Source organism: Pan paniscus, chromosome 17 (genome assembly GCF_029289425.2).
Source record: "Pan paniscus chromosome 17, NHGRI_mPanPan1-v2.0_pri, whole genome shotgun sequence".
Classification (NCBI taxonomy): Eukaryota; Metazoa; Chordata; class Mammalia; order Primates; family Hominidae; genus Pan; species Pan paniscus.
The window spans coordinates 43,677,616-43,705,153 of record NC_073266.2 but is presented as its reverse complement, the minus strand read 5'-3'; the positions used below and the strand labels follow the sequence as shown (position 1 = coordinate 43,705,153).

At 38.7% G+C, this 27,538-nt stretch overlaps 1 protein-coding gene and 1 pseudogene across 2 annotated transcripts in view; one reads left to right on the top strand and one right to left on the bottom strand.

The window, feature by feature from the left end:
* The window catches only part of TAF4B (TATA-box binding protein associated factor 4b), a 167,111-nt gene that overhangs the window by 115,123 nt on the left and 24,450 nt on the right, over positions 1-27,538 (bottom strand). For both annotated transcript variants that reach the window (XM_003830272.6, XM_034943437.3), the window contains exons 2-5: positions 14,007-14,152; positions 11,687-11,794; positions 4,503-4,664; positions 4,274-4,396 (exon numbers count right to left, since the gene is read on the bottom strand). In XM_003830272.6, the coding sequence (XP_003830320.1) occupies positions 4,274-4,396; positions 4,503-4,664; positions 11,687-11,794; positions 14,007-14,152 (539 nt within the window). The remainder of the gene's footprint in view (positions 1-4,273; positions 4,397-4,502; positions 4,665-11,686; positions 11,795-14,006; positions 14,153-27,538) is intronic.
* On the top strand, positions 20,599-25,675 carry LOC129394552 (SIN3-HDAC complex-associated factor-like; annotated as a pseudogene).

Below are 27,538 nucleotides of genomic sequence, written 5' to 3'. Positions count from 1 at the left end.
ATCTTTCACCTCCTTGGTTAGCTGTATTCCTAGGTACTTCATTTTTGTGTGTGTGGCTATTGTAAATGGGACTGTGCTCTTGATTTGGCTCTTAGCTAGAACATTTTTGGTGTATAGAAATGCTGATTTCTGAAAACTGATTTTGTACCCTGAAACTTTACTAAAGTCGTTTATCAGTTCTAGAAGCCTTTTGGCCTTTAAGATTTTCTAGGCATAGAATCACATCATCAGTGAAGACAGAGTTTTACTCCTTTTTTTTTCCTATTTGGAGGCCTTTTATTTCTTTCTCTTGCCTGACTGCTCTGGCTACAACCTCCAATATTATGTTAAATAGGAATGGTGAGACCTTGTCTTGTTCCAATTCTCAAGGGAAATGGTTCGAGCTTTTGCCCATTCAATATGATGTTGGCTATGAATCTGCAAGACTATTTTCAGAATGACATTGTAAATCCATAACAGCAGTTCCAAAGAACTGAGGAACATTTACACATTGCTTACACTATTAAGCATTTCAGGGGTATGTGTGATCTATTTTCCATTAATACTAACATCTTGGAGAGAAAGCCTTTTTCACTAAGCTAATGTTTGCACACATGGTGCAAAGGCAACAATGGGTAAAACTACCGGTAAGAAAGGCAATGGCAAAGTGAAACAGCCATCATCACATTCTACAGTGCTATGTGCTTGGAGGAAAAAAAAAAAAAAAAAACAGAAGGCCAAGCACAGTGGCTCACACCTGTAATCCCAGTACTTTGGCGGGCCAAGGGTGCAGGATCGCTCGAGGCCAGGAGTTGGGAGACTAGCTTGGGTAACATAGTGAAACCCTGTCACTACAAAAAAATATTTTAAAACTAGCTGGGCATGGTGGCACACACCTCTTAGTCCTAGCTACTTGGAGGGTGAAGTGGAAGGAGCCCTTGAGCCCGTAAGTTTGAGGCTGCAGTGAGCTAGTATCATGTCACTGCACTCCAGCCTGAGCAAGAGAGCAAGACTCTTACTCTAAAAAATAAAAATAAAAAAAATAGACCCAATTTCACTTTGAAACATCCTTGGATGAAGCAGTAAAAATTAACTTTACTAAATCTCAACTCTTCAGTAGATACCTCTTTAATATTGTGTATAACAAATAGGAAACATACATAGAGCATTTTTGTTGCAGATCAAAGTCAGAGGATCAAGGAAAAGCACTGTAATTGAGTCGCTAAACTAGCCACTTTTTTCCATTTTTACTGAAAAGAATGGCAAAGCAATTGTGGTTATTCAGACTTGGGTATTTGTTAGATATTTTCTCAACAACAAACTAAACCACTAACAGTAAAGAAAACAATGGATAGCATTTGTTGCTAATGATAAAAATTAAAGCTCTCCAGCCAAAATTACAATTTTGAAAAATGTGTAACAACTATTCTGAGCTTGATAGCTTCCTGGTACAAGAATTTTCTAATAAGGTTGGTGAATTTAATGAGCATGTTATTTTGATATCTTAAATAATAAATCTGGAAACATTTGAAAGATCTGCATAACTCAGTGAACCAGTATTTTCCCAATGAACAATGAATGTCATTACAAAAATCATACGTGGGTAAAAGATCCATTCAGCATGCAGGATAAACCAGTAGACTCTAAAGAATATCCACCATGATCTGGAGAAAAGCTATTTTTAAAAAAATAATCACTATTCCAACCACCTCTCTTCACAAGACCAGATATTCTCCAAATACTCCCCAAAAAATAACATATCACAAAACAGATTAAATGCAGAAGATATGAGAATCCAGCTGTTTTCCATTAGGTCAGCCACTAAGATTTGCAAAATTGGTACAGCAATGCCACTCTTCTCATTCAATTCTGTTGTTGTTTTGAAACTCGGTTTTCACTTAAATGTCAGTTGTGTTAACATTTAATGGGTTTACTGTTGTTTGTTAATAAACAAGCTGGGCACGGTGGCTCATGCCTGTAATCCTAGCACTTCGCCAGGCCAAGGTGGGATGATTACTTGAGCTCAGGAGTTTGAGATCAGCCTGAGCAACATAGCAAGACCCTGTCTCTACAAAAAAAAATCAAAAAATTAGCCAGGTGTGGTGGCACATGTCAGTGGTCCCAGTTACCTGGGAGGTTGACGCGGGAGGATTGCTTGATCCCGGGAGGGTCAAGAAAGCAGGGAGCCTTGTTCACGCCACTGCACTCCAGCCTGGGTGACAGAGTAAGACCCTACCTCAAAAAAAATTTTTTTCAATAAAAAAAGTTAAGCATTTTTCAGTTTTAATGTTAACCCCACAAAAAACAAAATGCCTTGGGGAGTCCTCAAGTTTTAGGAATTCAAAGGTATCCTAAAACCAAAATGTTTTAGAACTGCTGTTTGTCGTTCTAAAGTAAACAGATCTTAAAACTAGAGGCAATATTTGATTAATTCCTAACTGTTTCTATCTGTCCATAAAATTCACACATATGTTTTGTGGTTAAAAAGTCTTTAATATTTTATGGGATACGTGTTCATTTCCAACAGGTCTCTTCATCTAGAGTACTCCATTTCAGAGAAACAAGTCATCATATCCCCTTTCAAAACTAGCATACCTTGAAAAGGGAAGATCAAAAGCTCAATGTTTACTTTTAAAAAGACACCCGTAAAGTTGAATTAAAAATTTGTTGGTATGAGGTATTTTAGACATCTGTAATAAAAACATCTTCCCAAATGAAAAACTAACCATTTCAAGTGTGCTCTAACATCTTACAGGCAGCATTAAAAACAGTAGTAAAGAAGGTATTTTAATATTTATAAACTATGCTTGTTTTTGCTGTATAATATTTGAAATATACACATTTTATACTTGGAAAAAGGGACAATTTTTATGTGAAAAATATAATTCTAATTACGTGGTGAGAGAAATCTGTATATTATAGTAGTTCAAAAAATCCAAATCCATTTGTTTGTTATATCCTCAGCATGTCTTAAGCATATAATATGAAATATTTGCTAACTTCTATCTTCACTCTTTTTAGTGCACCTACATATTTTACCTGAAAGAGGATGTAAGAAACCAAAGGCATATAATTTGGTAGCTAAAAGACACAGCATCTTGGCACTCATATAAACATCAACGATCATCATGTTTAACATTCTCATCTGCAAGATGAGAATCTTATAGATAAGGAAAGTGAGGCCTAAGAGCATTAACTAACTTCTGTGGTCCCAAAGCTTGGTGTCTATCTGGACATATAAGAACCGAATTTCATTATCTATTGATAGCCTGGCTTTCTGAGATTTCATAATTCTTTTTTCTTTTCTTTTCTTTTTTTTTTTTTGAGACAGAGTCTTGCTCTGTTGCCCGGGCTAGAGTACAGTGGTGCAATCTCAGCTTACCGCAACCTCCGCCTCCCAGGTTCAAGCCATTCTCCTGCCTCAGCCTTCCAAGTAGCTGGGATTACAGGCGTGCGCCACCACACCTGGCTAATTTTTATATTTTTAGTAGAGAAGAGATTTCACCATGTTGGCCAGGCTGGTCTCAAACTCTTCACCTCAGGTGATCCACCTGCCTCGGCCTCCCAACGTGCTGGGATTACAGGCATGAGCCACTGTGCCCAGCAGAGATTTCATAATTCTAATAACAATTTCCTATTGACTAAATAATGAACCTTCTCTCCAAGGCCCTTTGTAGAGTAAGGGAGGCAAGACTGATGTACAGAAATAATATATATATCAAAACATCATGTTGTATACCTTAAACATATACAATTTTTTAAAAAAGGTAAATTTTCAAAAGAAATATACAATAGGTTTTTCTAGCCAAGATTTATAGTCTTTACAAAGCTTTCAAGAAGCAAAAAACAAAATTTATCAAGAACTACATTTAAAATAAATCTCAGGCCGGGCTTGGTGGTTCACGCCTGTAATCCCAACACTTTGGGAGGTCAGGGCAAGTGCATCACTTGAGGCCAGGAGTTTGAGACCAGCCCGGCCAACATGGCAAAACCCCGTCTCTACTAAAAATACAAAAATTAGCCGAGCGTGGTGATGCACACCTGTAATCCCAGCTACTCAGGAAGCTGAGGCAGGAGAATCATTTGAACCCAGGAGGCAGAGGTTGCAGTCAGCCTAGATCACGCCACTGCACTCCAGCTTGGGCAACAGAGCGAGACTCTGTCTCAAAACATAAATTAAATAAATAAATAAATAAATAAATAAAATAAATCCCATTTAAAAATATGCATTTCCCAATTAAAACATGTTATATGGATTCCCCCAGAATTTGCAGGATTTTATAGCACTACTTACCAAAAGTTGTTCCACCAGCTTCTTCACATTTTGCCCCATTTCTGGGGACTGTGATCCACTACATGCTAGTTTTATTAACATTGCAAGGAAGTTCTTGCATTTCTTCACATTTTCTAGCATTGTCTAAATATGAAAATGTAAATATAAGAAAACACAAGTGTTAGTGAGCAAACAATTCAAAAGAACTTGCAAGGAACAAGATTTATATAAGGTGCAAGTAAGAGCTTACCGGAGAAAGATTAATCTGAACAGCTGCTGAGTTCTCTGCTTTAAGATTGGGCTCATTTGAAGGAGTGGATGATGCTCCCAAACTTGAAGGCTTCAGGGTAGTTACAGTATTCAATGGCTTTCCAGGAGTAACTGTGACGACACTGGTTGGCACAGCCACAGACTGAAATTAAAGGTATTAAATATTTAGGCATGTATTACTATGATACATTAGTGGGTGCCTCATTTCACACTCATCAGACAAGTTAATTTTGACATCTGTGGTTTTATGTTATGCTCTAGTAGTCTAAGGCAATATAATACAGTTCTAGGAACTCTTGAGTCTAGCAGATCTGGGTTTCATTCTCACCCCATCTACTATTTCATTACCACCTACCAAGTGTTGACTGCAGGCAAGTTACTTAATCTTGCTAATCCTGATTACTCTCTGCAAAAATAGGGATTGCAACGGTACCTGCTGTCCTAGGATTTTTTGTGAAAAACAGTGCTAAAGCAAATAAGTCCTCAAAAAATATTATTAATACTCCAAGAAGTATCTGAAAGTCTTTATAAGAACATAGAATATTCTGCTTTTTCTTAAGAACAAGCAGAGCAATCTACTTATTATCTAAAATTTAGATAAACTGCTTTTATGTAGACCATTAAAGTAGTAAGCATGAAGAATATTATAAAACATGGTATCTTATATTCACACTGAAAAGAATTTCAGTTGTTTCTCTACCTTCTATCAAAATGAGGTGTGACTCTAGCATCACCTACAGGACAAAAACCTCATACAAGTAATCACAAGTCAGGCAGTAATTTAGAAAATCACATTGAGATAAAGCAACAATCTTAAAGACAAACACTAAAAGTTACAGAACATAATAAAAGTTTGGGGATCAGGGATAAGGAATAGTATTTACATACAATTCACACAGAAAACTGAACAATGCACCATCATTTAATTTAAATGTCTATGTTCTACAAGCATGCAACACAAAAAGGTCAAGTTGCAATCACCTTCAAGAAAATTTCCTTCTATAATAGTCAAGATAGGTGAATTTGAATGTACAATAAAATCTCCCACATTAGAGAGACTGGAATATGTATTAGACAAGAATGTTCTGAGGGTAAAAAATGGGAAGAAGGACAAGTGCAGTGGCTCACACTTACAATACCAGCACTTTGGAAGGCTGAGCCAGGAGGATTGCTTGAGGACAGGAGTTCGAGACCAGTCTGGGTAACCTAACAAGACCCTGTCTCTAGAAAAAAATTTTCTTTACAAACAGGAAGAACATTTAAAATGCTGAGAATTGATAGAAGGAGAGGAGTGGGGACACATGGTGGCCCTAACATGGGTTTGGGGTATATGGGCCTTCATTTTACTATTATTTTTTTCAACAGCAGACATATTACATATGTGTACATATTACATATGTGTACATATCACATGTAGTCTTGTTTGCATGTATATTTCATAATGCATAATAAAAATATTAAATACCATATGCTAATACATTTGAAACAAAACCAAAAGGGTTTTTGGAAAAACATGAAATGACAAAATTAGCACAAAACACAGAAACTAGAATAGACAAATTAAAGACATTGAAATGATACCCAAAAAGACCTCCCTCCCTCAAGTCTCCAGGCTCAGATATTTTCCATGTGATTTTTCCACACTTTTGCATAACTCCTGTCTTATACAACATGTTCTAGAAAAACAGAATAGGGAAAGCTGTTCAGTTCATTTTATGAGAAAGGTCTGTAACATATTTCAATATTGAATAAGGATAATAAAAGAAAAGTAAACTTAAAGACTCACCTGGCAAAAACTTTAATAAGATTTTAAAATTACTGATTAATGATGAGGACTAGAACAATAAAGTTTTTAACAAAAGAGATAAAATTAAAAATTACACCTAAGTTAGTACAATTTTGTTAAATATAGATAGAGCCTCAAAGGCACATTCAAAAGGAAGTCTCCCTCCTTTTCATATCTTTAGTCCTGCTCTCCAACCTACCACTCAGTTTCTTCTGAATTCTTGTGGAGATTTTCTAATAAATTTTTAGTTTTCTATACAGTAAGTAAGCCTCTTTCTTTAGTCTATGTACTGCCATATTTAAGAAAGTGTAATCTGGAATTTTAGCTGGTGGTTATGATCACCTCTGAGGACTGATGGGAGAGGTTCCTTGGGGGCGTACTGTCCCCCTCCCTCAGGAAGCAAACTAAGGTCCAACTGAAATGTGAGTTTAGGAAAAACGTCCTATCGTTTATAAGTAGAGGGGGCATTTATGGAATTCTATTTTCCTTGTCAATGTTTTATCCTGTCTCCAGTAAAAAAAAAAAAAATCTGTCCTTCATAACACTTTCTAGTATAGCTACTACTTGTATCTTACCACAGGGGTCCCCAACCCCTGTGCCGCGGGCGGGTATAGGTCTGTGGCCTGTCAGGAATATGGACACACAGAGGAGGCAAGTGAGCATTACTGCCTGAGCTTTGCCTCCTGTCAGGTCAGCGGTGCCATTAGTCTCATAGCAGCATGAACCTTCTCGTGAACTGCACATGCAGGTGATTTAAGCTGCACTCTCCTCGTGAGAATCTAATGCCTGATGATCTTGATAGACGCAACCGGAAGATTAGGGGAAAGGTTCCAGAAGAATCCCCCACGCGCCTGCCCACTGGGAGGAGGAGGGGTGGAGCCTCGGGAAGATCAGGCCCTTTGCAAGGGGGAGGAGCCTGGCCTCTCCTGTTCCTGTGTGGTGACCCGAGATTCAATTTGTGAGATGGGGGCCTGCTAACGGGAACCCCTCTGGCTTTGCTGAGTTTTTTTTTTCTTTTCGCCTAATAAATTCCATTCCCCCTCACCCTTAAAAGTGTCTTTTTTTTTTTTTTGAGACGGAGTCTGGCTCTGTCCCCCAGGCTGGAGTGCAGTGGTGCGATCTCGGCTCACTGCAATCTCCACCTCCTGGGTTCAAGTGATTCTCCTGCCTCAGCCTCCTGAGTAGCTGGGATGAGAGCCGCCCCCCACCATACCACCCGGCTCATTTTTGAATGTTTAGTAGAGACAGGGTTTCACCATGTTGGCCAAGCTGGTCTCAAACTCCTGACCTCAGGTGATCCACCCGCCTAGGCCTCCCAAAGTGCTGGGATTACAGGTGTGACTCACCATGCCTGGCCCAAAGTGTCTTAAACTCAATCACAACTCTGCCTTTGACTCAACAGACCAGCCAATGGTAACTTCAATGCTTTTCAAGGCTGCACTGACTGACTAGGCATGTCTTGAGGACAGGAGGAAAACGGACTGAAGTATATGTGAAATAAATGTGTGAAAACCAATTCTACACAGAGCCAATAAAATGAGTTGTATGGAAATTTAGAAGATGAAATAGCATTTCAAGGAGGGTCATTTTCTGTACCTGTCTGAAACAGCAATTGCTTTAGGTTTATTCACATTTAATTAGAAATACTAGTCATTTGCACATTAGATTCCAATCTAACAATGGGCCAAACTACATCTTCATCAAATACAAGGTAAAAGTGAACACAAGATTTCTAACTAGTTCTTGTGTTATATTTATCAGACTAAGCCTAATAGGAAAATACTTTCAAAATTTCTTAACACACACATTTGCATTTACAGTCTGACAATCAAGTACAAGGAGTTGTATCTTCTCTCATTTTTAAGTTCTAGCTCCTTATTTCCATGCCTAAAACTGAGATGCTTATCCCTTAAAGTGGACAGATATCATTAACTTCATTCTTTACTAATTCCACTGTTCTAGGCTACCACTAAGGAGTAGCCCAACTTAAAATATGCATCAACCTAAATTAGCTAAGAAAAATAAATGGTCCACACAAAAATATCAATGACAGATTAACATGAGCATTTTAAAATAACTACAAACATGAGGAAACATACAAATTTCAATTATTTCTATTGTGACAAAGTCACAGATATGTACTAACACAATGTAATACTCCATGGTTCTGTAGTTTGAAGCCTACATTTGTAGCTGAAAGAAATTCTAAGTTTTAGTTTAAGCTTAGTAAAGATTTTCCCCCTCAAAAGGGTTCCATAGTTTGAAGTCTACATTCATAGTTGCAAGAAACTCTAAGTTTTAGTTTAAGCTTAGTAAAGATTTTCCCCTTCACCTGAATTCACAGGCTCCAGGTTGTCTCTTTTATAAAAACTACTAATAAAGGCTGGGTGCAATGGCTGATGCCTATAATCCCAGCATTTTGCAAGGCAGAGGCGGGAGGATTTGCTTGAACCCCAGGAGTTCAAGAACAGCCTGGGCAACAGAGTAAGACCTCATCTCTATTTTTTAAATAAAGTAATTTTTTTAAAAATTACAAATATAATTAGTGATCACTGGCTATGATTACTAAGTAAATGAACACAAGCTTTCATGTTCTAGAACTATTAAGACTTCAACGAATATTCAGAGAGCACAGAAATAGAATTGTGGCTGTAGCTGGCAGGGGACAAATTAAAGCCCATGGATGTGGAGAATCCCCAATACACTCTAAGAAGTAATATCCAAGAAACTCACTTTACCACTAAACTGGCTCCCAAAAGGGCCCTGAAGAAGTAGTGTAGTGGAGTTCCTTCAGTTATCCCAGCACAACATAATTTGCTCTCTGTGTCCTGAAGAGCCATAATGTACAAACGGCAGTCTTAAGTATCTAAGATCATGTTGCTAAGTATGTTTTCTCTCCGCAATATATTTTTTTAACCTGTGGTGTTATTTATGTACTCAATCTTTAAGAACTATATCCAATGAAAAACTGATATACTCGAAGTACTGATAGTCTAAAGTGGTTAACTTCTTCATAAAACAATATGATAGTAGCTATCAATAGGCCTAAATTTATATTCTTTGGCCCAATAATCTCCTTAGAATTTATCCTAAGGAAAAAAATACAGTAGGTTTTGAGATAATCAGTACATAGGTCATTAAGAACAGTTTCCAGAGTCAGATAAAGGCTCAAATCCTCACTCTGCCACATACTAGCAGAAATCAAGCAAGCTTCTTAACCTCTCATATAAAATAGAGATAACACTTCCTTATAGTATAGTCACAAGGATGAAACGAGATGATGAATGTAAGGCACCTAAAAAAGTGTCAAGCATGTTAAGTGACAACAAATGGTATTAGTAGAAAAATATTATGTTTAAAATCAGATTCACTGCTCATCATTTCTGTTAGATGAAAAGAACGTGAGCAGTATGGTTCAAGTTTGGAACACCAAAAGAAGGTCTGATCTACTAGCATGGGATTCCACATAGCATGCTCCAAGAAGATGCATAGTCCCAGGACTATCAGATCCACTGGTTTTATCACATATGTCTTGACTCGGAAACTAGGAGTCTAGTAAAATATTAGAACAGCCAGCAAGAGGTACAGGTGAAGTACAAACATAGAGGCAATACTCTATGAGTATGGGATTCCATCCTCCAAGACTCAGCATACTCATTGAATCAAAAATTTCCATATGGTACTATGTCCCCAACAGGACAAACCCATAGATCAAGGAATCAAGGAGAAGAAGCATGAATGGCCCCCACTTACCATCACTCACAACAAACACTCACTGGAGGACTTTGTGTTTCCCATTTCTGCCCACAGGAAGCAAACACCTCTACCAGAGGACAAAGCAAGAGTTCCTGTAAATAGACACTAAGAACAGACACTAAGAGTCGGGTGCGGTGGCTCATGCCTGTAATCCCAGGACTTTTGGAGGCTGAGGTAGGCGGATTACTTGGTCAAGAGTTCGAGACCAGCCTGGCCAACATGGTGAAACCCCATCCCTACTAAAAATACAAAAAATCAGCTGGGCATGGTGGCACACACCTGTAATCCCAGCTACTTGGGAGGCTGAGGCAGGAGAATCACTGGAACCCAGGGAGTAGGGGTTGCAGTGAGCCAAGATCGCACCACAGCGCTCCAGCCTAGGTGATAGAGTGAGACTCTGTCTTCAAAAATAAAATAAAACAAAACAAAATAAAAAATAAATAAAATAAAATAGACACTATGGCTGCACTATGGTTCCTTGTAACCATGATCCAGCAGGAAAGACAGGAGTAATTATCTTAGGAAGAGTAATCGACTCCCATCATCTGGAGGAGGTAGGGTTGCTATTACGCAATGGAGGCAAAAAGAAGTATGTGTGGCAAATCCACGTGATTCAGGTGATTCACTTAAATGCCTCCTTGTATTTCCTTGCCCAATTGTGATGATAAATAGACAACCGTAGCAACCCTGACCTCAAATGAACATGGTTATTAAGACCACAGGTCCCTCAGGGATGAGGGTCTGGTCATGTTATCATTTAAGTTAACAAAGACCAGTATAGTTGGTAGTTGAGGGGAAGGGAATCTAGGAAGGCACAGTGGAAGAGGGAAATAATTAATATCAGGTGCCACCAGAAACCAGCTGCAGCAGTGGGGACTGTAGTTCATCGTATTAACCTCCTCTTTGTTTCCCCAAAGACGAAAACCATGAGAATCCCAGAACAGCTGATCTCCAACATGTATGAGGAAACACATACAAGTGATGCAAGGAGTAGCCTGTGATGAACCATGACAAGGAGTGATATGTACTGTCCTAGCTAGCTGCTAGGAATGATATTAGACAGCCTCCATTTACAAGTTCCATCAGGCTTCCCTCAGCTGCAGAGGATCACCTTGCCCAAAGGTAACTTTCCCAGGAAAGTCCACATCCAATGACTGAACAGAGAGTAGGAATTAAGGCCCAGCCAACCATGTTAACCCATAGTGGGACAATGCTGACCGGCCATATATCCTCCAAAGTTCTCCATTAGGATGGCTAAGGCTTTATTGGGCCTGCATCTAGTTTAAACCCTTATCTACTCTCCTTTCCTTCCATGGGTATTTATCCCTACATATCCCAAATTTTATCTCAGAACCTGCTTCCAGATACTGCAACACATGGCTATTAGGCAGATTTGTATTAACTTAATACACTGAAGTAAAACTGGTATTCCAAGAATGTACACCATGTTTATCTTGTTTCCCATACCTCCAACAGTTCCCAGTTTGATAAGTGCCATCATATATTACTGAATTGCTATCTTCAATGTCACACAGTAACTTATATATCTAACAGGAGATAGCTAAATGATTTTTTAAAAAGTTAAGAGAACAACGAGTGCACGAATGGCCAGCACAACTTACTTGTACTGAGGAAGGCTTCGGAACAGTGGTTACCACAGTAGTTCCTATTTGTGCCAATTTTTTAACAGGTGTCACTGCCACTTTCTTGATTAATTGTGAGCTAGAGTTCTTGGCGGTGGAGGGGAGCAAGATAACACAAAGTCATTAGCGTTAGTAATTTAAGATCAGTACTACAGTGAACATTAGAACACTTTATGACAGCAAATGTATTTGTTATGACTGGAGTTATAACCTAATGTGTTTTACGCACATTCTATACTATAAACCTAACTGGTCAGCTGCCCAGATGACACTCATTTCATATTTCTAAGGTGGCAACTGATTCAATAAATAACCCATTTATCTGAAATTTCAAACTAAATAAATATTACAGTATTCAACATTAAAATCTTAATCTTGACTCTTTGGTTCATACAGAAAAAATAGATTCTTATGTAATATTTAATTATAAACAAAAACCTGCTAATCTACATTCTCAACCCACAGCAGTTAAACCAAACTAGAAAGGGAAGGAGTGGCTATTATTGACAGATACAGTAACAGAGAAAATGACTGTTTCAGGACCTAGAATCAAATTAGTAGGGCACAAAAATGAAAAACACTGGCAGAGAATGATTATTATAAAAAACAATGCAATCTGTCATTACAATGAGCCTGAGTCATCAAGAAAATGCTAAACTACATTCAGTATTTTTATTTAAATAAAATACCCATTAAAAAATATACATATATAATTTTTGTTTGTTTTTTTTGTTTTGTTTTGTTTTGTTTTGAGACAGAGTCTCGCTCTGTCGCCCAGACTGGAGTGAGGTGGCACGATCTCGGCTCACTGCAAGCTCCGCTTCCTGGGTTCATGCCATTCTCCTGCCTCAGCCTCCCGCGTAGCTGGGACTACAGGCGCCTGCCACCACGTCAGGCTAATTTTTTTGTATTTTTAGTAGAGACAGGGTTTCACCGTGTTAGCCAGGATGGTCTCGATCTCCTGACCTCGTGATCCACCCACCTCAGCCTCCCAAAGTGCTGGGATTACAGGCGTGAGTCACCGCGCACAGCCCCATAAAAATATTTTTAACTCTATCAAACAAGATAAGCTTCAGTTATCTAGAAAGATCACCATGGATGTAAAATAGGTCATTCTAACAATGCCAAGTTAATGAAATGCAGCAGATTTCTGTATTTCTTAAAGATAATTTCTGTAAGATACAAATAAAAATGAATACTATAGGCTGGGTACAGTGACTCAGCCTGTAATCCCAGCACTTTGGGAGGCCAAGGTGGGCGGATCACCTGAGGTCAAGAGTTCGAGACCAGCCTGACCAACATGGAGAAACCCCATCTCTACTAAAAATACAAAATGAGCCGGGCGTGGTAGCACATGCCTGTAATCCCAGCTACTCAGGAGGCTGAGGCAGGAGAATCACTTGTACCTGGGAGGCAGAGGTTGCGGTGAGCCAAGATCATACCATTGCACTCCAGCCTGGGTAACAAGAGCAAAACTCCATCTCAAAAAACAAAAAAAGAATATTACTATTTTACCAAAAATTAAAATTAAAGCAGAACTGGTCAAGTGCAGTGGCTCACGCCTGTAATCCCAACACTTCGCGAGGCGGAGGCAGGCAGATCACCTGAAGTCAGGAGTTCAAAACCAGCCTGGCTAGCATGGCAAAACCGTGTCTCTACTAAATAAACACAAAAATTAGCTAGGCATGGCAGTGGGCGCCTGTAATCCCAGCTACTCGGGAGGCAGAATTATTATATTCTTTCCATTTAAGATGCAAATAGGCCAGGTGCAGTGGCTCACACCTATAATCCCAGCACTTTGGGAGGCTAAGAGGACTGTCATGAGCCCAAGAATTCAAGACCAGCCTGAGCAACAAAGCGACATGCTATCTGTGCAAAAAATAAAATTAGTCGGGCATGGTGGTATGCAGTTGTGGTCCCAGCTATATGCGAGCCTGAGGCAGGAGGATCACCTGAGCTCGGGAGCTTGAGGCTGCAGTGAACCAAGTGAGCCATGTTCACGCAATTGTACTCCAGCCTGGGAGAGAGAGTGAGATCCTGTCTCAAAAAAGATGCAGATAGCCCTCTGAACATTCCTTTGAGGACATAAAATCTGAAGACTGAATTTACTATTTTGGCAATTATCAGAGGACAAAGCCAAAAATCTTTATTAAATTGACATATTCAAGGCAAGCTGACCTAAAAAGCTGAATAGAATCATGTCTTACATTATTTTTTACTAGCAAACATATACACAACATTTATATGAAAATTATAGCTGACAAACAAAGAAAGATGAAAAATATTTAAGGTATATTACCGGCACTGTACAGATTTTGACTGTTTGAGGATTCGCTGGTACTGCTGGCCTTGAGGTTATGTTACTTGTGGTCTCGGCTCTTGTTACAGTTTGCTGAGGAGATACCAACATCAACGGACCACTGTTACTTTTAATCAAAACGGTTCCTATATTTAAAAAAGAAAAAAAAAGTGACCTCTGAGCCACTAAATACAGCATAACCATCACATATTTTCTTCTCCCATTTCTTTCAACACTTTAAAAAGATGTCTTCAATACATACTGAATTTCATGTCTGCTACTTATATACAAAGATGAACAAATGTTTTTACTCCAAGCTATTTAAAAATTTAAAATCTATGAATATAATGAGATGCTCCTGAAGAAAGCAAAACACTTTTCCTTCATGACATCAAAACTATCTATAAAGCTACAGTAATTAAGATGGTGTAGTTAACAGCATAAGACTGAATAACCTGACCACTGGAATAGAATAGAGAACCCCCAAATCAACTCATGTAGATATATCATATCACATTTTCCTAAAAGGCTCTGTAGACTTATGAGGAAAGGAGACTATTCAGTAAGTGGGGCTGGTCAATTAGCTATCTATACGGAAAAGATAAAATTTGAGAAAGAAAAATATATGTAAATGTGAGCCCTTTAAAATTATCTCCCCCAGAGAGGCATTAAAATGAGACAGCAATTAGGTCTTACTCTCCTTTGCTATGTAATCAATCCTCTCTTGAAACTGCTTGCTATAGCCACAAGTAGCTCTAAAGTAACCTAACAATGCCACATGCCAGATAACATAAACCACACTCTATAGTTCAACAATCTATAACCAATCAATGTTATTTCTGTAAACCAATGAGGATTCCTGACAAATAACTCTTTTATTTTCATTATTTTTGAGCCAGAGTCTCGCTCTGCCGCCCAGACGATCTTGGCTCACTGCAACCTCCGCCTCCTGGGTTCAAGAGATTCTCCTGCCTCACCCTCCCCAGTAGCTGGGATTACAGGCATGCACCACCATGCCCAGCTAATTTTTTTGTATTTTTAGTAGAGATGAGGTTTTGCCATGTTGGCCAGGCTGGTCTCAAATCCCTGATTCCAGGTGATCCTCCCACCTCAGCCTCCCAAAGTGCTGGGATTACAGGTGTGAGCCACTGCACCCGGCTGACAAATAATATTTTAATCAACCCACTCTTTATCCTTTTTCTGCTTTTAAAAACCTGTTTATTACAAAGGCACTCCCCAAGGCAATTTGTGTGTCCTGGGCAGCTGTACTCAACCTCGGCCCAAATAAACTCTCTATATTAATTCTGCCTCAGCTTCTTTCTTTTGGGGAGACCTTTCAGATGCCTATTTCACACACATTCACAAAAACCAGGTGTATTAAGAATATAAAAGTAAAAGGCAAAAATTTTTAAACTCTTAGACAATGTAGAAAATTATCTTTCTGCATGCCTGTAGCCCGTAGTCCCAGCTACTTGGGACAACTGCTGAGGCAGGAGGACAGCTTGAGCCCACAAGCTCGAGGCTGCAATGAGCTATGATCGCATCTACACTCCAGCCTGGGACACAGAGCAAGACCCTGTCTCAAAAAAGAGAGAGAGAGAGAGAAAGAGAGAAAGAGCGAAAGAAAGAAAGGGCTTTCTGAACTTGGAAAGAATTTCCAAGTTGGGAAGAATTTCCAAGTTGGGAAGAATTTCTTAAAGTTGAATAAACTCAACTACATTAAAAGTAAAAACTGTTATTCAGCAAAAGACACCATCAGGTAATAGGACACGCCATAAAATGAAGCAAAATTTTGGTTCACATATATTCAAAGGATGAGTATCCAAAATGCACAAAAGAAACACAGAGGCCAAGGACAAGGAAAGGTAAATTAAGACCACAGTGAAATATCACTTCATATCTACATAGACAAGCAAAGATTAAGATGACCAATGACAATACCAAGGGTTAGAGAAAAGTGTATCAACGGAATTCTAACATCTTGGTGGTGGTAGTACAATTTAGTACAACTAACTACTTTCTTCAACTTTACATCAAATTTATTTCCATTTGCATATCCTGTAACTCAGTATTTCTAGCCTAAAGTAATTCTTGGCCAGGCATGGTGGCTCACGCCTGTAATCCCAACACTTTGGCAGGCTAAGGCAGGAGGATCTCTTGAGACCTGGGGTTTGAGACTACCCTCAGCAACAAAGTGAGACCCTGTCTCTACAAAAACAATTTTTTAATTAGCCAAATGCAGTGGGCATGTGCCTGTAGTCCAAGCTACTCAAGAGACTGAGGTGGGAGGCTCACTTGAGCCCAAAAGTTCAAGGCTGTAGTGAGCTATGATGGTGCCACTGCACTTTCGCCTAGGTGACAGAGCACAACACTGCCTCTAAATAAAATCTCTTTTAAAAAAAAAAAAGTCTTTTGTGTCAAAAGGAGGCATAGACAAAAATATTCACAGCTGGAGTTCCACTTTCAGATGGTGGCAAGAGGATCTCTACAACTCTGTTCCCCAGTAAAATAGGCATAACTGGTGAAAATTATTTTTATAAAACAATCATTCAAAGTTTTTGGAAACCGGTCAGGTATGGTAGCTCACACTTGTAAACCCAGCACTTTGGGAGGCCAAGGCAGGCAGATCACTTGAGGCCAGGAGTTTGAGACAAGCCTGGCCAACAGGGTGAATCCCCGTCTCTACTAAAAAAATACAAAAATTAGTGGAGGGTGGTGGCAGGCACCTGTAATCCTGAGTAGTAACTCAGGAGGCTGAAGCACAAGAATCGCTTGAAACTGGGAGGCGGTGGTTACAGTAAGCCGAGATCACGTCACTGCACTCCAGCCTGGGCAACACAGAGAGATTCTGTCTCAAAAAAAAAAAAAAAAAAAAAAGTGTTTGGAAACTGTCCTAAGGCATGCAGAAAATGACTACAGTTATTGGAGATCTGCTAAAACTCAGTAAGAATAGCAAGAATATGTGGCATTTGCTGCAACCAACTCCCCTCTCTTTCCCTTCTCAGCTCAACATGACAGAAATTCCATTCCAGGGAGTGTGGCCAAGAAGACAGGGCTCCCTCTCTCCTAACCTCCCAATCTAAGGCTATGGTATCTTCCCGGGAGGAGGAAGTCACGTGCATTTCTCATCTACCCTCAATCCTCACCCCCCATCCCAGCTACATATTGAAGAGGATAAACTTGAGACAGGTGCATCTTAGGGTTCAAGTCTCCCTTCTTTCACCCATTCCCATTCATAAAAGGAAATCTGTACTTCAAGGACAGCACACTGGGAACACTTGGACCTCAAGTGTCTCACCCCAGCTCTTTCACAGGGTGGAGGTGTTCCATGTTGGGAGAGGTGAGCAGAAAAGACCTGAGTACTGCCCACACCCAGTACCTTGTTCCTAGAGCAGGGATATCACTCAGAGAGAAGAAAGCCACAGTCCCGACCTCTGCTCCCAATATCTCCCTAAATGAAATGTCTTTACGTGAAACAGAGTGGAGAAGTTCAAGGCTAAAGGCACCCTCAAATACAAAGTAGCAATTAAGAGGAGGCTGGTAGCTTCATGAGAGATACAAGCTAAACCATAAGTCTACTAGTTTACCAAAGAAAACCAAAGAGACAACTAAGGGTCCTCCTTGGGTCAGAACAAACCTCAAACACTGGCCTAAAAAATTATCTCTGTAAAGGAGCCCAAATTTAATTGGATCAGACTGTGGAACAAGTTAGGCTCTAGGGCATTGTTGAAAACAATAGGGCAATCAGCTGGCAATGAGTGGATCCTAACAGCCAGTTGTGATACCAGCATAAGCAGACAGCTTAACAGAGAGATGAGGCAGAGACAGAGTCCTGCTAAAGATGACAGTGCTCATGTTCAAGGATATGCCCTCTAAAAAGTAACATCAGCAGCTGCTTATTGTAGCAAAAGGAGACCTCACTAAAACAGTCTAGCCAGACCTTTTTTAAAAATCAAAAAACAGTAACACACCCAAGGGAGTGGGGACCAGTATTAAGAGTTGCTACACTATAGTTAACAACAAGCTATGACATGTAAAGAAACAGAAAAGTGTGACATAAACACAGAGGGAAAAGCAGGCAACAGAAACCACCTGTGAGACAGATTAGATGTCAGATTTAATAAATGTCAGAGTAACAATTATAAGTATGTTCAAAGGAATAAAAGGAACCATACTTAAAGAAGAAAGGTGTGATACACCTAGAATATCACTAGAGATAGATATTATTTTTAAAAAACGGAACTTCTGTCATTACAGTAACAAATTCACAAGAGATTCAAAAGTAAACCTAAACTGGCAAAAGACCAAGATCAGCAAACTTGGAGATAAATCTATAGAAATTATGTAATCCAAAGAACAAAAAGAATGATGAAAAATATAGACCAATGGAACAGAACAGAGCCCTCAGAAATAGTACCACACATCTACAACCATCTGATCTCTGACAAACCTGACAAAAACAAGAAATGGGGAAAGGAGTCCCTATTTAACAAATGGTGCTGGGAAAACTGGCTAGCCATATGTAGAAAGCTGAAACTGGATCCCTTCCTTATACCTTATACAAAACTTAATTCAAGATGGATTAAAGACTTACATGTCAGACCTAAAACCAGAAAAACCCTAGAAGAAAACCTAGGCAATACCATTCAGGACATAGGCATGGGCAAGGACTTCATGACTAAAACACCAAAAGCAATGGCAACAAAAGCCAAAATTGACAAATGGGATCTCATTAAACTAAAGAGCTTCTGCACAGCGTAAGAAACTACCATCAGAGTGAACAGGCAACCTACAGAGTGGGAGAAAATTTTTGCAATCTACCCATCTGACAAAGGGCTAATATCCAGAATCTACAGAGAACTCAAACAAATTTACAAGAAAAAAACAAACCCCATCGAAAAGTGGGTGAAGGATATGAACAGACACTTCTCAAAAGAAGACATTTATGCAGCCAAAAGACACATGAAAAAATGCTCATCATCACTGGCCATCAGACAAATGCAAATCAAAACCACAAAGAGATACCATCTCACACCAGTTAGAATGGCAATCATTAAAAAGTCAGGAAACAACAGGTGCTGGAGAGGATGTGGAGAAATAGGAACACTTTTACACTGTTGGTGGGAATGTAAACTAATTCAACCATTGTGGAAGACAGTGTGGCAATTCCTCAAGGATCCAGAACTAGAAATACCATTTGACCCAGCCATCCCATTACTGCGTATATACCGAAAGGATTATAAATCATGCTGCTATAAAGGCGCATGCACACGTATGTTTATTGTGGCACTATTCACAATAGCAAAGACTTGGAACCAACCCAAATGTCCATCAGTGATAGACTGGATTAAGAAAATGTGGCACATATACACTATGGAATACTATGCAGCCATAAAAAAGGATGAGTTCATGTCCTTTGTAGGGACATGGATGAAGCTGGAAACCATCATTCTCAGCAAACTATTGTAAGGACAAAAAACCAAACACCGCATGTTCTCACTCATAGGTGGGAATTGAACAATGAGAACACTTGGACACAGGGTGGGGAACATCACACACTGGGGCCTGTCATGGGGTGGGAGGAGGGGGAAGGGATGCATTAGGAGATATACCTAATGTAAATGATGAGTTAATGGGTGCAGCACACCAACATGGCACATGTATACATATGTAACAAACCTGCATGTTGTGTACATGTACCCTAGAACTTAAAGTATAATTAAAAAAAAGAAGAAAAATAAACAGATTCTCAGAAAACATGGAACACCATTAAAGACACCAACATAGGCATAATGTTAGTACCAGAAAGAGAGGGGAGAGAGAAAGGAACAGAAAAAAAAAAAATCAAAGAAATAACAGCTGAAAGCTTCCCAAATTTGGAGGAAAATAATCCAGACATCAAGGTAGCTCAAGAAACCCCAAGTAAGCTAAATGCAAAGAGAGCCCCACACCAAGACACATGGTAGTAAAAATGTTCAAAAACAAAGAAAAAAGGAAGGCAAAGACATTTAAAATTTAAAAACAGGCTGGCACAGTGACTTGTAATCCCAGCACTTTGGAAGGCTGAAGCAGGAGGACTGCTTAAGTCCAAGAGTTTGAGACCAGACTGGACAACAAAGCAAGACTCCATCTCTAAAAAAAAAAAAAAAAAAAATTAAAAGGTAGCCCAGTGTGGTGGCGCACACCTGTAATCCCAGCTACTGGAGAGGTTGAGGTGGATCACTCAAGCCCAAGAATTCAAGGTTGCAGTGAGCTATAATCACACCACAGCACTCCAGCACAGGCAACAGAGCAAGACCTTGTCTCGAAAAAAAATTTTTTTTTAATTTAAACTGAGAAGATTCATTAGTAGCAGATACTCCATACAAAAAACACTAAATGAAGTTCTTCAGGCTGAAAACAAGTGACCAAGGCAGTAATTCAAATTCACGTGGAAAAAACAAAGAGCACTGGTAATTATGTAATTTGGCAGTATAAATGTATTATTACTTCTTCTTTCATAACGGGTTTTTAAAAACTATTGTATAGAACAATATATATAGAATTACATCTTTGGAAATTTAACATACAGGAATGTAAAATTTTTACAAATAGAAGCACAGAGGAAATGGGTGGAAGCAAAGCTGTATTGTACTAAAGGTACTTCAGATGGTAGCTCAGAAGCAAAGGAACAAATGAAGAAAATCCAGAAAAGACAAATAAGGTAATATAACAAATGCCATAAACATGTCCTTGCTCTCTTCTTCCCTCAGCTTTTTTTTTTTTGAGATGGAGTCTCGCTCTGTCACTAGGCTTGAGTACAGTGGTGCGATCTCGGCTCACTGCAACCTCCGACTCCCTGGTTCAAGCAATTCTCCTGCCTCAGCCTCCTGAGTAGCTGGGATTACAGGCACATGCCACCACGCCCAGCTAATTTTTGTATTTTTAGTAGAGACGGTGTTTCACCATGTTGGCCAGGATGGTCTCAGTCTCCTGACCTCGTGATCTGCCTGCCTCGGCCTCCCAAAGTGCTGGGATTACAGGCATGAGCCACCACACCCAGCCTCAGCTTCTTTAAAAGACATAAAATTATGTAACATAATAATTGTTGGGTTTGTAATATAACTAGATGCAAGGTATAAAGCAATAATTACACACACACACACACACACACACACACACATGCGCGCGCGCGCGCGCACGCAGAGGAAAGCCAGAAATGAACTATATAAAAGAAAGGGCTTCTCTGTCTCACTGAAATAAGTTAATATACACATGAAGGAGATTCCAATGAGGTTCATATTGTAAGCCCTAAAGCAACCTCTAAGAAAAACACTCAAAAACATGTTGAAAAAATTACAAAGGATAAGTGTTACCCTAGAAAATATTTGCTTAATACAAAAGAAAGCAGGAAAAGTATAGAGAAAAAAGTAAAAGAAACATATAGGAAACAAAAGTAAATGGCAGGCCTAAGTCCAACTATATATATATAACAACATTAAATGCAAATGTGAATGTACAAAATAATCCAATCAAAAGGCAGAAAGTGCTAGGTTGGATAAAAAACAAAATTCAACTATATGCTCCTTACAAGAGACATACATTAGACTCAAAGATATAAAAGAGTTGAAAATAAAAGATATCATACAAACAGAACCACAAGAAAGCTGTAGTGGCCATACTAATATCAAAATAGACTTTAAACAAGAGATAAAGAAGGGCATTTTGTAATGATGGGGCTAACAGATCAACACGATGTAACATTTTAAGCACATATACCTCACACACAGAGCCTAAAATACATGAAGCAAAAAGTGATAAAAGGAAAAATAATTCAACAATTGCTTGGACACTGCAATACCCCACTTTCAATGAAGAATAGAACTAAACAGAAAAGCAGCAAGGAAATCAACCACTTGAAAAAACTATAAACCAACTAAACCTAACTCAGATCTATGGAGTACTTCACCTAACAACAATAGCATTCTTAAGTGTATGCGAAACATTCTCCAAGACAGACCATATACTAGGACACAAAACAAACCTCAATAAACTTTCAAAAATTGAAATTATATTAGGTTGGTGCAAAAGTAATCACGGTTTTCGCCATTGAAAGTAATGGCAAAAAAAACACAATTACTTTTGCACCAACCTAATACAATGTATGGTCTCCACCTACAATGGAATGAAATTAGAAAACAGTGACAGAAAAAAAAAAAAAAAAGTGGGGTAACTCACAAATATGTGCATAATAAACACACTTCTAAGTAACCAATGGATCAATGAAGAAATCATAAAGGAAACTAGAAAATACTTTTGAGATGAATGAAAATGAAGATACAGCATACCAAAATCTATGTGATGCAACTAAAGCAATATTCAGAGAAAAATGTACAGCTATAAATGCCTGTCTTAAAAAGGAAGAAATATCTCAAATCACTAACAACCTTTTACCTTAAGACACTGGAAAAAGAAGAGCAAAATGAAAACTAAAGCAAGCAGAAGAAAAGAAATAATAAAGATTAAGAGCAGGGGCAAATAGAGAATAGAAAAACAACTGAGAAAAATCAACAAAACTGGAGTAGGGAGTGCTTGAGGGGGACTGGCCTGGCGTGCACTCTGCACCTCGGGGACGTTATTGCACGTGGAACGGCTGCTTTTGGAAGACTTTTGCCCAGAAGAAAAGATGTTTGGTTTTCACACGCCGAAGATGTACCGAAGTATAGAGGGCTGCTGTATTTGCAGAGCTAAGTCCTCTAGTTCTCGATTCACTGACAGTAAACGCTATGAAAAGGACTTTCAGAGCTGTTCTGGATTGCATGAGACTCCTTCAGGAGACATCTGCAATGCCTGTGTCCTGCTTGTGAAAAGATGGAAGAAGTTGCCAGCAGGATCAAAAAAAAAAACTGGAATCATGTGGTAGATGCAAGGGCTGGACCCAGTCTAAAGACTACATTGAAACCAAAGAAAGTGACTCTATGTGGGAACAGGATAAAGAGCAACCATATCAGTAAACTGCAGAAGGAATTTAAACATCGTAATTCTGATGCTCACAGTACCACCTCCAGTGCCTCCCAGCTCAATCTCCTTGTTACAGTAACCAGTCAGATGACGGCTCAGATACAGAGATGGCTTCTGGTTCTAACAGAACACCAGTTGTTTCCTTTTTAGATCTCACATACTAGAAAAGACAGAAGACATGTTGTGGGATCATCTATAAAGGCCGTTTTGGGGAAGTCCTCATTGACACACATCTCTTCAAGCCTTGCTGCAGCAATAAGAAAGCAGCTGCCGAGAAGCCAGAGGAGCAGGGGCCACAGCTTCTGCCCATCTCCACTCAGGAGTGGTGACTGAGGTTTTTATGTAGAAGGGGAACAAAAAAAACCATCTAAATTTTGAAGACCACAAAGCAACAAACTGACCTTTTTTTTTTTTTTTTTGGAGACAGAGTTTTGCTCTTGTTGTCCAGGCTGGAGTGCAGTGGCGTGATCTTGGCTCACTGCAACTTCGTCTCCCGGGTTCAAGTGATTCTCCTGCCTCAGCCTCCCGAGTAGCTGGGTTTATAGGTGCCCACCACCAGACCCAGCTAATTTTTTAGTTTTAGTAGAGACAGGGTTTCACCACGTTGGCCAGGCTGGTCTCAAATGACCCTCCTATTTTTAACTTGGATACCTGCTATTCTGCCAAAAGACAATTTCTAGAGTAGTTTTGAATGGGTTGATTTCCCCCAGTCCCACAAACTCTGAAGCCAGTGTCTAACTTACTAAAAAAAGAGTTGTACATAATATTTAAGATGCTGAGTATTTCATAGGAAAGCTTAATGCTGCTGTAAAGTGCTCTTTCAGTCTTTTTTTTTTAATCCCCTTCTAATGAATGAAACCAGGGGAATTTCAGGGGACAGAGATGGGATTTGTTGTATGATAAACTGTATGTAGTTTTCAGTCTTTCTGTATTGAGAAGCAGTGGTTGGGGCATTTTTTAAGATGGCTGGCTACTCGTTTTCCCTCATGATAGTAAGTTTGTCATAACTCAGTAACATGGACTTGCCCCTAGAGGCAGTTGTTAATAATTTTGAAATATTAAGGTCTTGCCAAGCTTCTGATGATTCAAACCTGTACTACTGATTATTAAGCAGGACAGACTGAGCTTTCTGTTGCAAATCCCTTGGAGGAGAAAGTAATTTCTAAATATACAGAAAGGTAACTTGACTATATATGTTGCATCCTGTGCCTCCCTTCATATTAATATTTGCTAAAGATTTTAATTTATATAAAACTTCTAAAGCAGAATCAAAGCTCCTCTTAGGGAAATGGCAAGTCTCTAGGACAGGCGAGACCCTGTATGAATAGTACCAAAGCATTACCGCACAGTAGAAAACACACTCTATTAAAAATGTTAAGCTATCTGAAAAAATGTGCAAGTCTTCGGGATGGCACAAAACAAAGGTTAATGCTTCTTGGGGCACATTTCTTAGAGGGCTTGCTGAGTGTGTAAATGTAATCGATTTTTGTGTTACATGACTTTGATGACTTCATTGAAAATCTGCACAATTCAGTTCCAGCTCCGGATTACTTCAGTTGACCTTTGTGAAGGTTTTTATCTGTGTAGAATGGGTGTCTGACTTGTTTTAGCCTATTAAGTTTCTATTTTCTTTCACTCTGTATTAAAACTAAAATTTACTAAAAGAGAAAAAAAAGAAAAATCAACAAAACCAAAAGATTGTTCTTTGGAAAAAAAATAAACAAAACTGACAAACCTTTACCTAGAATGACTAAGAACAAAGGAAAGACTCAAACTATTAAAATCAGGTGTGAGGCCAGGCATGGTGGCTCAGGCCTGTAATCCCAGCGCTTTGGGAGGCCAACGTAGGTAGATCATTTGAGGTCAGGAGCTCGAGACCAGTCTGGCCAACATGGTGAAACCCCGTCTCCCCTAAAAATACAAAAAAATTAGCCAGGCATGGTGGCACATGCCTGTAGTCCCAGCTACTCAGGAGGCTGAGGCAGAAGAATCGCTTGAACCCGGGAGGCAGAGGTTGTAGTGAGCTAAGATCATGCCACTGCACTCCAGCCTGGGCAACAGAGCGAAACTCCATCTCAAAAAAATAAATTAATTAACAAAATAAAATGGGGGGGTGGGGGGGGGCATAAGTTTTACACAAATAAGGATTATAAGGGAAGACTATAAACAATTATAAACTAATAAATTAGACAATTTAGATGAAACAAATTCCTAGAAACACATAAACTACTGAAATTGACTCAAGAAAGAATAGACAACCTGAATAGGCCTTTAAGAAATGAAGATATTGAATCAAAAGAGTATCTGTAAGAAAAGCCCAGGTCCAGATGACTTCACTGGTCAATTCTACCAAATATTTAAAAGAAAATTTAATGTTAATCCTTCACAAAGTATTCCAAAAAATAAAAAAGCAGGGAACATGTCCCAACTCATTCTATAAGGTCAGTATTAACGATACCAAAAACAGACAAGGACATCACAAGAAAACCACAGGTCAATATCCCTTATGGATATAGACACAAAAATTCTTGACCAAGTACTAGCAAACTGAATCCAGTAATGTTTTATATGTGTTATATACCATGACCAAGTGATAGTTATCTCAAGAATACAAGGGTGGTTTAGTATCCAAACATTAACTACTATAAAACACCCTATCGATAGAATGAAAGACAAAAACCACATGATCATCTCAACAGATGCGGAACAAGCATTTGACAAAATTCAACAAGCCTTTCTTTCAGATAAAAAGACCCAAAAAAAGAGAAACAGAAATTTTCTCAACCTGATAAATGGATTTACAGAAGACCCACAGATAACATCATACTTTTGGTGAAAGTCTGAATTTCTCCCAAGGATCAGGAATAAGACAAGGATATCTAAGATGAAGGATGAGACAAGGATGCCTACAATCACTACTTTTGTTCAACATTATATTCAGAGTTCCACCAAGGGTAACTGGGCAAGAAAATGAAATAAAAGGCATCCAAATCAGAAGGGAATGAGTAAAATTATTTACAGATGGCATGATCTCATAAGGTTCCACAATCTCAGTGGATGCCTAAAACCTCAGACAGTGCTGAACACCCCACATATTATGTTTTTTCTATACATACATACCTATGATAAAATGTAATTTATAAATTACACACAGTAACATACTGGCAACAATAACTAATAATAAAATATATATAAATAAATAAAATAATAAATAAAAATAAAAATAGAATAGAATAAAAAAATATGCCACCAGCATCACCACTCTTGTAAGCTTTGGGGCCCTTATTAATTAAAATAGGGTTACCTGAACACAAACGCTGTAATACTGTGTACTATAACAGTCAAGAGGGCTACTAAGTAACTAATAGATAGGTAAGTGTACAGAGTGTCAATACACTGGACAAAGGGATGATTCACATTTCAGGCAGGATGCAGTGGAATGGAGGGAGATTTCATCACGATACTCAGAATGGCACACAATTTAAAACAAATTGTTTATTTCTGGAATTTTCCACTTAATATTTTTGGAGGCAGTTGACCATGGGTAAATGAAACCATTAGATAAGGGAAGAGGAACTACTATATATAGAAAATCCTAATGAACCCTCTAAAAAACAATTAGAAGTAATCAATTTAGCATGGTAGCAGGATACAAGATCAATATTCAATAATCAACTGTATTTTTATACACTTGCAATGAATAACCATAAATGAAATTAAGAAAATGATTCTATTCACAATAGCACCAAAAAGAATAATATACTTCAAGGATAAATTTAACAAAGTACAAAACTAACACTATGAAAACTAAGAAATGTCTTCATACTTTAATTACTTTCAACATGTAAAAAACACGTTGAAAAACGTATGTTGAAAGTAATTACAGAAGATCTAAATAAATGGAAAGATATCCATGTTCATGGATGGGTAAACCTCAGACCTACCTCACTGGATTGTTAAAGGAACCAAATGAGACAATATATGTGAGAGGATTTTTGAATTTTTGAGCAGGTAGCTATTAATGCCAAGAGGTCCACAATTCAAACTTTTCTTCAACTAAGTACTCAAAACATCAGTAGGAGGCAATATTAGAATAGCTGTAGACAGGCAATGCTGAGAATAAAATAACCAGCTCATCTTCAGACCAAAGTGTTTTCAAGATGCAAAACACTCCTTTTGCAACCTTAACCAATTATTTATCTCAAAGGCCCAATGCCAATGAGAAGCAATAATATAATAGAAAGCACTTAAAAACAAAGGGAAACTGAATGTTAGTCTCTTCTCTGAAGACCAGTGACCAAGTTTCTTTGAATCCAATCCTGATAAATATCTGAGACTCACTTTTTCCAATCATAAAAGAATGGCCTGTTTATTCTACAAGCGTATTGACAGAATGTAATCATATATTAGGTTACATAGCACCGTTCCTCTATAAATATTAAGATATTAAAGTGTATCGTGGTCCAGTGTCCACTCTCTACTTGATACATGATTTACATATTCTACCCTTCAGCCCAGTGAACTGCTACATC